Source organism: Rhododendron vialii, chromosome 8a, assembly GCF_030253575.1.
Source record: "Rhododendron vialii isolate Sample 1 chromosome 8a, ASM3025357v1".
In the NCBI taxonomy this organism is placed as follows: Eukaryota; Viridiplantae; Streptophyta; class Magnoliopsida; order Ericales; family Ericaceae; genus Rhododendron; species Rhododendron vialii.
The window spans coordinates 3,753,836-3,767,916 of record NC_080564.1 but is presented as its reverse complement, the minus strand read 5'-3'; the positions used below and the strand labels follow the sequence as shown (position 1 = coordinate 3,767,916).

Here is a 14,081-nt window from a genome sequence, read left to right as displayed (position 1 = left end):
GGTTTGGGATTTCGGAAGCTAGGGATTGCACAATCTTCTTAATTTCGGTTTGGATACTCGAGGTAGGAAATTCTACCTTTTTTTATATGTTGTTTGAGTGTTTTTATGTATTATTCGAGCTTGTATTGGTTGTCGTTGAGTTTGAATAAAAATATGTTGTGACTGTTAGAATCGTCTGTTTTTCCTTGATTCCTATCGGTAGGCCCGTCCTTTCTACCGGTAGAATGTTGTTGTGTTGCCAGAAAATTAGCTTCCTACCGGTAGAACTTTCTCCTACCGGTAGCCTGTCTCAAAGTTTTCCTTGTGCAAAATGGTGGCCTTTCTGATTAGTTTTTGTACCGGTAGGACTTGATCCAACCCGGTAGGACCTCGGAAATTTTCTTAACTCCTACCGGTACCTCCCGTACCCTACCGGTTGGTCACCAGTCAACATGTCAGAATCTTTCGTGCACTGAAGTTCCATTTCTTTTCAAAGTTTTAAGTTATTCCATGGGTTGTATGATTATTATATACATAAATAATAAGAGTTGGACAATCATGCATGTCTTTTGGTCAATGGTACACGAAATATATTTATAATGCGGTCAAATTGGTGAAACTGTGAAATGATAAATATGAGCATCATGCAAGATAATCGTACGAACGATACACTTGAACTTGTGAACGACGCGCGAACATTCGGGGCCCACCGACAAGTGGGTGCCTGACAGGGGATAACAGGGTCCCATAATTAGCCTGGCAGGAGCTAATGCTCAAAATAATCACTCAAGGCCCAACCTTCAAGGTGGGTGCTTGGCAGGGGACATCGGGATCCCAAAATTAGCTCGGCAGGAGCTTCGGCTCAGACACACAAACGACACGACATGTTGAGACATGAATTGAACGGGTATGATTTATGGGTTGAATAAAAGAAAAATTGGAGATTTTGGGACATTTGTTCATGAAAATTGTGCTTCCTCCGTTGTCTTGTGATCTTTTATCATTCGTTCATTCGTCTCGCTCATTTGCATATAGAGTTTGCGTAGACTTTTCTACTGGGCTAGTGTAGCTCAAGCCTTATATTATTTTCAGGTGCTAACCCGGAACCATAGCTTGCATTGCTTGGCGTGCTTGGAGTGTGGACATTATTTTTGAAAGCTAACCAAAAGAGTTACCTATTCATCTTTGTAAATTTATTTTGAAAGATATATTTGTAACTTAAATTGTAATTTTTTTGACTCGGAATATTGTAACCACTAATTCTCTTTGAAATTCGATACTTACGATAATTTGGGGCCGTCGAGCTGACATTGTAATATTTGTAATTCTTTTGACTTGGAAATGTAACTAAGGGAATGAGAACACAGTGATCTTTTGGGTACCGTACGGATATTTGTGAGTATTTTTATTATGTAAATCATTTATAATTATGTTTAATTTCGAGGACGTGACAACTTGGTATCAGAGCATAGGTTTAGAACACCTAGAGACCGTGGGGAGACGTTCTGTCTCATGGGTTCAAAATGTTGCACCTTCTAACGTAACTTATGCATGCTTGTGTGACTAACATTCATGTGATTACTTGATATTGCATTTTTCGATATTGTAGAGTGGCGTAGAGTCGTTATTGACCCGTGTTGGGAAGTCCGTGGCTTTGACCTCCTAGTAATAATGTTGCGATTAATTGTTTTTCCTCTTATGTCATGTAGTAAGATGTCTTCGAAAATGCGTGTCAGACGAGTTGGGGCTGGAACCCGGGGTGGTCGAGGTCGTGGTCTTGGCCGTGGGGTACCTCTTGAGGATGAGGTTAGTCAGCATGGGGAGAACCCAGGTGGGAACCCGGGGGCTGGGGCTGGTCGAGGTGCAGGAGTACCTCTTGTTCAGAATCAGTTTGCTAGGGATCTTGTCGCAGCACTTACAGCTGCAAATCTTCTGAACCAAGCTCCTAGGGAGAATGTTGAGGATCGAGCCATGGTGGCAATGCGAGAGTTTAGCCGTAGGAATCCACCGGTGTTTGATGGAACCAGTAGCGACCCTTTGGTGGCTGACCATTGGCTAGCTCAAATTCGTAAGCTTTTTAGAGCTCTCAATATCACCGAAGACACCATCAGGGTAGGTATCGTGGCTATGCAACTAGTTGGGGAAGCTGATGAATGGTGGGAATCTGTCTTAGAGTCTAAGAAGGATGCGAGGAGAGCGGCAAGGACCGCGGCTCAAGTAGATGAGCCAGACGTTGAGAATTTGACATGGGCTGAATTTGAGGTGTTATTTGAGGAGCAGTATTTTCCAGAAACTAGCCGTGAGCAATTGAGGGACCAATTCGAAAAGTAAGAGCAAGGAAGCATGACCGTGTCGGAGTACGCACAAAAATTTCAATCCTTATCACGTTTTGCACCAGAGTTGGTGGCGACAGAAGAGAGGAAATGTAGACGCTTTGAGAAAGGACTGCAAAATACCGTGAGGAGAATGGTAATGGTGCAATGCAAGACAAAATACGCCGAGGTAGTTGAGTGTGCGAGGAGCATTGAGATACCGAAAGAGGCGCAACGTAATAGGGGAGTTTAGGAACCACGACAACCAACCATGAACACGAGTTCTTCATCGGAGAGCTTTGGAAGCCAAGGGAGGAAAAGGCCAAGGGAATCATCTCAGGCACCGCAAGGTAGTTCGTCGAACTTTAGGTCGCAACCTTCTTCTTTGGGGACTCGGGGTGCTTTGTCTAGACCTCCGACCGTGTGCTATAAGTGTAATCAACCTGGACACGTTCGTGCTCAGTGTCCACGCCTCGGGGAAACTTGTTATATCTGTGGTAAAGCGGATCATTTCGCAAGGAGTTGTCCTCAGGGGTCGGGAGCGCGCAGTGAGTCAGGTTCTGTGCAGCAGCCGGGAACGGGGCATAATGTGGGCCAGCCGTTTAGGGGTACTCAGAGGCAGCAGCAGCCTTACTTCCGGCAGACGACATCGGTTCAGAGTTCCGGGGTTGACAAGGGAGCGAGTTCTTCCGCGCCTGCTCAGGGTTCTGGTCAAAGAGGGGGTTTTATGCAGGGTCAGGGTACCCAGGGGCGAGTTTTCAACATCACTTCTGCTATTCCATCTACCACTTCTTAGGCTCCAAAGACTTCTATTGTGAGGGGTACTTTTCTTTTGTTCAACTCATTTGCTAAAGTACTCTTTGATTCTGGAGCATCGCATTCTTTCATTGTTGCATCATTTGTGTGTACTTTGGAATTGGAATCGGAAACTATTAGTCCTCCTTTGTTTGTCGAAACACCTCTAGGGGGTAGAATGCCTCTTGATCAAATCTGTCGAGATTGTGAGTTAATGATTCATGATCGTCGCTTTGTGTTCGACTTCATTGTTTTGGGAATGTCGGGGTTTGATCTTATTTTGGGAATGGATTGGCTATCCACGTTTCATGCTACCATCGATTGTTTCAAGCGTTGATTTCGTATTTGTCCTCCCGAGGGTCCTTGTTTCGAATTCTTTGGGGAGCGTCGGGAACCATTGGAACCTTATTTATGTGGGCCTCGTGAGCTAGGGTCGGTTTATTCATTGTTGGCGAATTTGACGTTAGATGAGGATGCCTCCATGTGTGGGGAGTTACCCTTAGTGGTTTGCGACTTCCCGGATGTATTCCCGGAAGAGTTACCTGTTTTACCTCCCGAGCGAGAGATTGAGTTCACCATTGATCTACTTCCCGGTACCGCTCCTATCTCCGTACCTCCGTATCGTTTCGCACCCGCCGAATTGAGAGAGCTAAAGACTCAGTTACAAGAATTGGAGAACCTAGGATTCATTCGTCCAAGTACGTCTCCGTGGGGAGCACCAGCTCTTTTCGCGAAAAAGAAGGATGGTTCACTTCGTTTGTGTATCGACTATCGTAAGCTAAACCGAGTCACCATTAAGAACAAGTATCCTATGCCTAGAATCGACGATTTGTTTGATCAACTACGGGGTGCCACTTGTTTTTCTAAAATCGACTTGAGATCCGGTTATCATCAGTTGAGGGTTCGTAGAGAGGACATCCCTAAAACCGCTTTCCGCACTCGTTATGGCCATTATGAGTTTGTTGTTATGCCTTTCGGACTGACGAACGCTCCAGCTACATTTATGGACTTGATGAATCGTATTTTCCGTGCTTATCTTGATCGCTTCGTCGTCGTTTTTGTGGATGATATTTTGATCTATTCGCCTACGGAGGAGGAACACCAAGCCCATCTCACCATCGTTCTTGAACTTTTGAGAGAGCACCAGCTCTACGCTAAACTTAGTAAGTGTGAGTTTTGGTTATCCGAAGTTAAATTCTTGGGTCACGTGGTTTCGAAAGGTGGAGTGTCTGTTGATCCAGGAAAGATAGAGTCCATTATGAATTGGCAGCGACTAAAGAACGTATTCGAGATTCGAAGCTTCTTGGGTTTGGCTGGATACTACCGCCGTTTCGTTTTAGACTACTCTCGTTTAGCGGCACCAATGACTAGATTGACACGTAAGGGGACCCGATTCGTTTGGAGTGACTCGTGCGAGACAGCCTTTGAGGAGTTAAAGAAGCGATTGACTATCGCGCCGGTTTTGATTGTGCCCGAACGTGGAGTTGGCTACTCTGTGTATTGTGATGCGTCTAAGGAAGGGTTGGGATGCGTGTTGATGCAGGCGGGGCGAGTGGTAGCGTATGGGTCACGACAGTTGAAAACACATGAGCGGAATTACCCGACACACGATTTAGAACTTGCAGCCGTCGTATTTGCTTTGAAAGGTTGGCGCCATTACTTTTACGGTGAGAAGTTTAAAGTCTTTTCCGATCATAAAGTTTTAAATACTTATTCTCTCAAAAGGAACTTAACCTTCGTCAACGCCGTTGGATGGAGCATTTGGAAGATTATGACTTCGAATTACAATACCACCCGAGGAAAGCGAACGTTGTAGCGGATGCATTGAGTAGAAAATCGACACATCTAGCGAGCCTAGCGATTCATGAGTGGAAAGCAATAAACGATTTGAGCTCCTATACCATACACTTTGAGGAAGTTCGGGAAGGGGTCACGTTATGCAACTTAACGGTGCAATCGACTTTATCGACGAGAGTGATTGAGGCTCAGCAACATGATGAGGAAACAGAGGAACTCCGTACTAGATTCCTTAGTGGAAACGCTCAAGAAAGGTGGATGATTCACCCCGACCGAGGCTTACGCTATCAAGGAAAGTTGTTCGTACCCGTTTCGTGTCGGAAGGAAATCTTGCGAGAGTTCCACCATTCCCCGTTAGCCGTACATCCAAGAGGGACGAAAATGTATCATGACTTGCGTAGACAATTTTGGTGGTCCGAAATGAAGAGGGACGTTGTGATTTTCGTGTCCAAGTGTCTTACGTGTCAACAAGTGAAAGCCGAACATCAACGACCCATGGGGGAGCTACAACCACTACCAGTGGCCGAGTGGAAATGAGAAAATGTGACCATGGATTTCGTTACGGGTTTACCGAGATCGCCGAGGGGGCATGACGCTATTTGGGTAGTTGTGGATCGATTGACTAAAATCGCTCACTTTTTACCTATTCAAGTCACCGATTCTGTGGATACGCTTAGCCGTTTGTATATTTGGGAGATTATCCGACTTCATGGGATTTCCGTGTCCATCGTGTCCGATCGAGATCCGAGGTTTACCGCGCGTTTTTGGCAGAGTTTGCAAGCTGCTTTGGGCACTAATCTTCTATTTAGTACCGCGTATCATCCTTAAACCGATGGGCAATCCGAGAGAACGATTCAGATTTTGGAAGACATGCTTCGGGCTTGTGTGATGGATTTCCGGGGTAGCTAGGAGGACCACTTGCCATTAGTTGAGTTTGCGTGGAAATGGGAAAATGTGACCATGGATTTCGTTACGGGTTTACCGAGATCGCCGAGGGGGCATGACGCTATTTGGGTAGTTGTGGATCGATTGACTAAAATCGCTCACTTTTTACCTATTCAAGTCACCGATTCTGTGGATACGCTTAGCCGTTTGTATATTTGGGAGATTATCCGACTTCATGGGATTTCCGTGTCCATCGTATCCGATCGAGATCCGAGGTTTACCGCGCGTTTTTGGCAGAGTTTGCAAGCTGCTTTGGGCACTAATCTTCTATTTAGTACCGCGTATCATCCTCAAACCGATGGGCAATCCGAGAGAACGATTCAGATTTTGGAAGACATGCTTCGGGCTTGTGTGATGGATTTCCGGGGTAGTTGGGAGGACCACTTGCCATTAGTTGAGTTTGCGTATAACAATAGCTATCAATCTAGTATCGAAATGGCACTGTATGAGGCTTTGTATGGGAGACCGTGCCGATCGCCTGTGTGTTGGACCGAACTGGGAGAGGCTACGCTTGTAGGACCGGACATGATTAAGGAGACCTCCGAGAGCTTGAAAGTAATTTGTCAACGCCTTAAGGAAGCTCAAGAGAGAACGACCGAACAAGTTAAGGTGATTCGCCAAAGATTGTTAACCGCGCAAAACCGACAAAATAATTATGCAGATCGTCGTCGTCGCCCGTTGTCATTTGAAGAATGGGATCATGTATTCCTCAAAGTATCGCCGCGTAGAGGTTTGTCTCGTTTTGGGAAAAAGGGAAAGCTATCGCCGCGTTATATCGGGTCGTTCGACATTATTGAGAAGATCGGAGAGGTTGCGTATCGTTTGGCTTTGCCACCGACGTTATCAGGTGTCAATGACGTATTCCACGTGTCTATGTTAAGGAAGTACGAACCGGATACGTCGCATGTGTTGGAGTGGTCCGAACTCGAGTTAGAGGCCGATGCGTCTTATGGGGAAGAACCGGTCCGTATCTTAGATTCGCGCGATCAAGTGTTGAGGGGTAAGACGATACCGTTAGTACGAGTCTTATGGAGAAGTTAGGGTAGCGAGGATCAAACTTGGGAACGAGAAGATGAGGTTAGAGAAAAATATCCACATTTATTGCCGGAGTAACCCAATGTGAGTACTCGAGATTGCAGTATTTTAATGTTTAACATGTTGCATAATATTGGTGATTGAGACCTTGCATGTATAAGTGGTGCATGACTTAGTGAGCACGTTTATTTGAATTTCGAGGACGAAATTTCTTTAAGGAGGGTAGGATGTAGAGACCTGTAAATTTTCTTATTTATTTTTAATGCTAATAAAAGAAGAAGAAGAAGAAAATGAAAATGAAAATGATAAGAATGTGATTGAGGTGGTCCAATGTGCAAGAATATAAGAATCTTGGGTCTTAGTGTAATTAGTGCATGTGTGCATTTGTGTGTGTCGTGTATATCTCCTGGGAAATGTTTTTCTTTTTTTATTTCCATTCTCATCTCATCTCTCGGCTCTCTCTCGTTTCTCTCTCTCGATCTCTCTCTCTTTCACTCAAAAACTCACCCAATCGCTCAAAACCCACAACAATCACTCTAAACTCCATCATCTATTTGCGTATTTGGGCTCGTATTGCGCTAAATAGAGCCCGGTTTGGTGTATTTTTGCTTGGTTTGGAATTTCGGAAGCTAGGGCTTGCACAATCTTCTTAATTTCGGTTTGGATACTCGAGGTAAGAAATTCTACCTTTCTTTATATGTTGTTTGAGTGTTTTTATGTATTATTCGAGCTTGTATTGGTTGTCGTTGAGTTTGAATAAAAATCTGTTGTGACTATAAGAATTGTCTGCTTTTCCTTGATTCCTACCGGTAGGCCCGTCCTTTCTACCGGTAGAATGTTGTTGTGTTGCCAGAAAATTAGCTTCTTACCGGTAGAACTTTTCTCCTACCGATAGCCTGTCGCAAAGTTTTCCTCGTGCAAAATGGTGGCCTTTCTGATTAGTTTTTGTACCGGTAGGACTTGATCCAACCCGGTAGAACCTCGGAAATTTTCTTAACTCCTACCGGTACCTCCCGTACCCTACCGGTTGGTCACCAGTCAACATGTCAGAATCTTCCGTGCACTGAAGTTCCATTTCTTTTCAAAGTTTTAAGTTATTCCATGGGTTGTATGATTATTATATACACATAAATAATAAGAGTTGGACAATCATGCATGTCTTTTGGTCAATGGTACACGAAATATATTTATAATGCGGTCAAATTGGTGAAACTGTGAAATGATAAATATGAGCATCATGCAAGATAATCGTACGAACGATACACTTGAACTTGTGAACGACGCGCGAACATTCGGGGCTCATCGACGAGTGGATGCCTGACAGGGGATATCAGGGTCCCATAATTAGCCTGGCAGGAGCTAATGCTCAAAATAATCACTCAAGGCCCAACCTTCAAGGTGGGTGCTTGGCAGAGGACATCGGGGTCCCAAAATTAGCCCGGCAGGAGCTTCGGCTCAGACACACAAACGACACGACATGTTGAGACATGAATTGAACGGGTATGATTTATGGGTTGAATAAAAGAAAAATTGGAGATTTTGGGACACTTGTTCATGAAAATTGTGCTTCCTCCGTTGTCTTGTGATCTTTTATCATTCGTTCATTCGTCTCGCTCATTTGCATATAGAGTTTGCGTAGACTTTTCTACTGGGCTAGTGTAGCTCAAGCCTTATATTATTTTCAGGTGCTAACCCGGAACCATAGCTTGCATTGCTTGGCGTGCTTGAAGTGTAGACATTATTTTTGAAAGCTAACCAAAGGAGTTACCTATTCATCTTTGTAAATTTATTTTGAAAGATGTATTTGTAACTTAAATTGTAATTTTTTTGACTCGGAATATTGTAACCACTAATTTTCTCTTTGAAATTCGATACTTACGATAATTTGGGGCTGTCGAGCTGACATTGTAATATTTGTAATTCTTTTGACTTGGAAGTGTAACTAAGGGAATGAAAACACAGTGATCTTTTGGGTACCGTACGGATATTTGTGAGTATTTTTATTATGTAAATTATTTATAATTATGTTTAATTTCGAGGACGTGACAGTAGTGGTATTGGTATCGACATGTACCATACTGAAAATGGACTGACGGCCGCGCTGGGCCAACTCCGGCCACCGGACGGTCGATCTGAGCTGTTCAAAAATTCTTTAAAAAAAAACCGAAGGGGCCCTCGTGAGAATCAACTGTATCCGATGTGTGTAGGTGCTCAATCCAAATACTCTTTTTTCGTATATACATATATATACGAAAAAATGAGGTGTTTGGATCGAGTATCTACACATATCGGATGTCATTGATTCTCATGTAAGCCCCTTCATTTCTTTTTCTTTTTTTATAAAATTTTTGGACGGCTTGGATTAGCTGTCCGGTGGCCGGAGTTGGCCTGGCGCGGCATCGGTCCATTTTCGGTATGGTACCCGTCGATACCAATAGCTTTATTTTTACAAGTAAACACCAACAAATTTTTCTGTTCCGGGTGATAGCATGTGGTGCCCGCTCGACGCATTTGGACCGTCCATTGTCGATTTAGATGGCTCGAATTTGAGAGAGAAAGAGGAGAATAAATGGTAGGGTGAGACAAGAGAGAGAGAGAGAGAGAGAGAGAGGGTTTTAAGCACCTTTTTAATGTTACTCCCTTCGTTCCATAATATTTGTTCGGTCCGCAAACGAGAACGTAAAAATAATATACTTTTTGCAAGAAAAATTTAATTTTTTTTTAACAATTCACTAGATATCGATGAGTTCTTTTAATTTATGAAAAAAATTTGGATTTTTTCTTAAAAGAAATGCATTATTTTTAAGTCCTCGTTTTACGGACCGGACAATCATTTTGGGAGGGATGAAGTATAAGGAATCCATGGACCATGTGAATTGGATAACTCGAAACGTCTGTGTCAACTATTGTTGAAGAAGAGAAAGCAATTCCATCCGATTTCAAACATTAAAAAGGTGCTTAATTAAGGTGACCTCTTGTTGGTGTTGTTGGACCATTGAGTTATTGGGATGAAAAAAGACAAAACAGATTTTTAGCATAGGAATGTTCAAAACGGAAACACCACCACCTACACTAAAAAGGAAAATAAAAAAGAGAGCGCCCACCGTGGGGCTCGAACCCACGACCACAAGGTTAAGAGCCTTGCGCTCTACCAACTGAGCTAGACGGGCTTGCTGCATGTGCTTTGGAAATTACTGTATTTATACTTTAATTCTTAATTTAACATGCATTCTTCTATTTTTAATTCTTCAATTTAAAGTCCAATTTCCATGCAAACGATATATCCGAGTGACTTGCAATCTTGAAAATCACATAAAGTGTACTAAGTAACCATATAAATTGACAAGCACAATAAAGGTTAATTAAGGAGATTAAATAGATGTATTTAAGCACCTATCACATCCCCAACTTATACTTTGTTAGTCATGAACAAATCTAAACAAATACAATTAATGAAAACAAATTAAAATGAATAGTTCTTTTAAACCCATGGGCGGTCCCAATAGGACAAGTGAAGTCTCGTGAAGATTTTCAGCAGTGATCACCCACAAAACACTATGATAAAACTTATTGGCTCAACTACAATAACAACAACAAAAACAAATGCTACCACACTAAGAAATTTATTCGGTAACCGCATTTCCCATATCACAGATTTTCTTGTTTGGTTTCGTAGAAGAAGTTGAAGCTGTTGATGCGAGTGTAAACGCCATCATCCTTGTTGTAGACAACTTGCTCGCCGCTCATAAGCGTGTCGCGCTGAGTATAAGAAAATGGAACGACGCATGTACCCTGTGTCGCTAGGAGACTTACCGTGACCTTGCTCATTGGCGGCACGGTGATCGTGTACACGCTCTCCACTTCGGTCTCTGTTGTCACAGTATTGCCCCACTGGTATTCTGAGGAAAACTCAGTCGAAACTTCTATCTCTCCCTTTGCGATGAGTGGAATGCCCGTTGTTATAGTTGTTGTCACGCCTAACTTCAAAGAAACGCTGGCATTACAAGTACTGCTCTTAGTCTCTTTACGCACGAGGCTCAGTGTTGCAGTGTTGGATTCTTGTGTATCGTTAGTGGCAGTTTTAGTTACCATTGTAATGATGTTCTAGCCGTAGATTCTCGCATCCAAGAGGCGAAAATTGACAAAATTTTCCTTCAGATAACAAGCTCTTCAACCACCAAGCGTGCCTCCAGGGAAATCGTGGTTACTGCAGCATTGAGACAACTCGTCTTGCCCTCGGTGGTGAGCCTCTTGCAGAAATTGGCATTACCCAAATTGCGGAGAGCGATGACGTTGTCACCAACTTTTACGGGGGAGAACAAAGTGTCCGAGTTGTCGGTGGTGGTGTCGTCTGAGTCCGCCCAGATCCAATTAGGACTGCGCCTCCAGAATTTGCCAAAGTAATTGTTCTTGATGCGGATGCTTCCATCTTTAGTGATGAACACCTCGTTCCCAACCGTAGGATCTCCATGGTCACAGGACGCGAACTGCAGATACTGGTATCCCTGGATCCAGCGGGCGCTGAGGTATAGGTCGTTGTCCCCCTTGAGCGCGATGTGTTTGGGCAATATCAACAGCAATTCCCAATCGCCAACACGGAAAACATGAAGCCCAACAGAAGTAACAGATGTTGAGTTTGCTCTTAGCTAGGCAGGCGCGTTTTGCGGCACTTAAGATGAAACGGTTAAATAGCGCCCTAGCTGAACGTGGCGAAATTGAAAAGTATCATCATCTACCCGAATAGGCTCGAACAAGGTACAGGACCATTGGGATTGGTCTTCATTAGATTCATCAGCCGCTGCAATAATGAAGTAGGGAGATCTTGAGTTAGCTGCTACCCAGTATTTGTTATTGTAACAGCATCTTATGTGAACAAATACATTCCCATTCTTTGCCCTCTCAATTTCGAACTTTGCGTATGGGCTCACGATCTCCTCTCCAGTGGCTTGGAGATACCCATGTAACTCCCCATCCTCGTGTACGTAGCGCAAGTAGGTTTTTTCGAAAAATGATGATTGGATCGTCACAAACCTCGGCAATGCCACGCCATTTTCTCTCCTACCCTCTCTTCTAGCTAGCTAGTTGATTGATTAGCTATTGATATGATCTCTCTCTCTCTCTCTCTCTCTCTCTTTCTCTCTCTCTTTTGACAGCAATCCTGTGTTTCAGTAAATTTTTTTCGTCAACATTATATACATCAGTGAGAATTAGCGAAATGTTAGATTAGTTTTAGTTTCATAGACTATTATACATAGCCCTGATTCCCCTACGCCCGCGATAGGTAGACTGTTTATTATTATCACCGACCTCTTGTCCTCTTTCCTTCCCCAAGTAAACGTTTACACTGTGCACTCTTGTCCTGTGTATTATACTTCTGTCCTCTTATTCTCGTCCTGCGGTCCTGTGGTTTACTATATAGTACAGTACTACTCATCTATATCACGGTTATCACCGACCTCTTATCCTCTTTCCTACCCGTGAAAAAGGTGTACTGTAGGTACACAACGGGCAAAAAGATGCTCTCTCCATCCTATAATGTTTATCTGGTCCACAAAACGATAATATAAAAATTATACAATTTTTGCAAGAAAAATTCAAATTTCTTTCAACAATTCACTAGATATCGATGGGTTTTTTTAATTTATAAAAAATTAAAAAAAAATTTCTTGAAAAGACATTATTTTGGAGTTCTCATTTTGCGGATTGAATAAATATTTACAGATGGAGTAATCAAGAACACAAAACACAAATGCATCACAATAGTGGTTTTCTAATAATTTGTTTTATTACATTCACGTTCTTGCCAATTTTTACTCCGTGACGAATAAGAAAATAAGAGTACAAGTTACATCGGCTCTTAAGGTTCTAAATAATGCATCGATTATTTTTACTCTGTGACGAATAAGAAAAGAATACAAGTTACATTCACGTTCTCGCCTACCGCGGAAAGACAAGGGATTCACTGCCTTTGTCTCTTCTGTCCTCTTGCTCCTTCTCCTTCAGTCCTTCCTTCACTCCTCTAAATCACTTCTATTTTCCCTTCTCTAATCATCAATCAATCGCACATATCTAGCTCATATGTATTTACACGTGAGCGCCCCCCCCCCCCCCCCCCCCCCCCCACAACACGAATCTAAAACCCTCTCTCTCCTCTCCCTACCACTTTCCTCTTTTTCTCTCCAAATCAGAGCTATCCAAATCGAAAATGGATGGCTCGAATGCGTCGAAGGGCACCACATGCTATCACCCGGCATAGAAAAATTCGTTGGTGTTTACTTGTAAATGCTTTCTGCATGTGCTTTGAAAATCAAATGATGAAGAGTAGAGGACTTCCCATCGAAGCATACTCTTCACGGTGTGTAAGGTTGCCAATATTTTTTCTTTTAACATGTGGTTGAAGAAACCGATATTAAAATGAAATTCAAAATTTTTATTGCCCATCATAATTGTTGTTATGTTATTTGATTCTCAGATTCAAAAATGGGCTCTTTCAATCCACCTGACATTATTCTCAAAGAAAACAAACTTATTGGATCAAACTATATTGATTAGAAAAGAAATTTGAATATTGTGTTAACTGTTGAGGGGCACAAATATGTGTTGTTTGAGGACTACCCTCTAAAACCTGATGAGAATGCCACAGAATAGGAAACAAAGCCTTATAAGGATTGAATTAAGATTGATGAGATGGCGCAGTGTTATATTCTGGCTTCTATGTCAAATATATTGCAACATCAGCATCAGTTTATGGAAACTGCTTACGATATGATGTTGAACCTCAAAGAAATGTCTGGGGATCAAAATTGTGCAGCAAGGCTAGTTGCTATAAAAGAATTGGTGAGCATAACCCATGTTGAAGGGATCCCAATTAGGGATCATGTTCTGAAGATGATGGCTCTTCTGAACGAACTAGAGATCCTTGGGGTCCGAGGCCTTGATCAATTTCGTCCTTAACTCACTCCAGTCTGAGAGTTTTAAGAATTTTCGCCTCAACTATACTATGAACAGAATGCATTTATCTTTGGCAGAACTTCTTAAGGAACTCCAATTTTTTCTTCATTAATGCTGGACATCCAAAAAACTTACCTAAAAAATACCCCGAAAAGAAAAATCAAAAGTCCATATCATCTTATGAGTAAATTTGGACCTTTGATTTCCCTTTTCGGGGTAAGTTATTTGGGTTTCTAGCATTGCTCTTTTTTCTTTATCCGTGACTTA

At 42.6% G+C, this 14,081-nt stretch overlaps 3 protein-coding genes and 1 non-coding gene across 4 annotated transcripts; 1 reads left to right on the top strand and 3 right to left on the bottom strand.

Moving 5' to 3' along the window:
- The first annotated feature begins 2,562 nt into the window (after positions 1-2,562).
- On the top strand, positions 2,563-3,087 carry LOC131336318 (uncharacterized). The gene has a single exon (XM_058372106.1). The coding sequence runs from the start codon at positions 2,563-2,565 to the stop codon at positions 3,085-3,087; it is 525 nt and encodes a 174-aa protein (XP_058228089.1).
- A 6,873-nt stretch (positions 3,088-9,960) lies between these two features.
- TRNAK-CUU (transfer RNA lysine (anticodon CUU)) lies at positions 9,961-10,033 on the bottom strand. Its single transcript has one exon. It is a non-coding gene; the product is annotated as a tRNA-Lys (tRNA).
- Positions 10,034-10,511: 478 nt separating this feature from the next.
- Positions 10,512-10,955, bottom strand: LOC131336317 (uncharacterized). The gene has a single exon (XM_058372105.1). It carries the CDS (start codon positions 10,953-10,955, stop codon positions 10,512-10,514), a length of 444 nt encoding a protein of 147 aa, XP_058228088.1.
- A 62-nt stretch (positions 10,956-11,017) lies between these two features.
- Positions 11,018-11,835, bottom strand: LOC131336316 (uncharacterized). Its single transcript, XM_058372104.1, has 3 exons — positions 11,820-11,835; positions 11,600-11,661; positions 11,018-11,509 (listed from the first exon to the last, which is right to left on the bottom strand). The coding sequence occupies exons 1-3, from the start codon at positions 11,833-11,835 to the stop codon at positions 11,018-11,020; spliced, it is 570 nt and encodes a 189-aa protein (XP_058228087.1).
- Between the last annotated feature and the right edge of the window lie 2,246 nt (positions 11,836-14,081).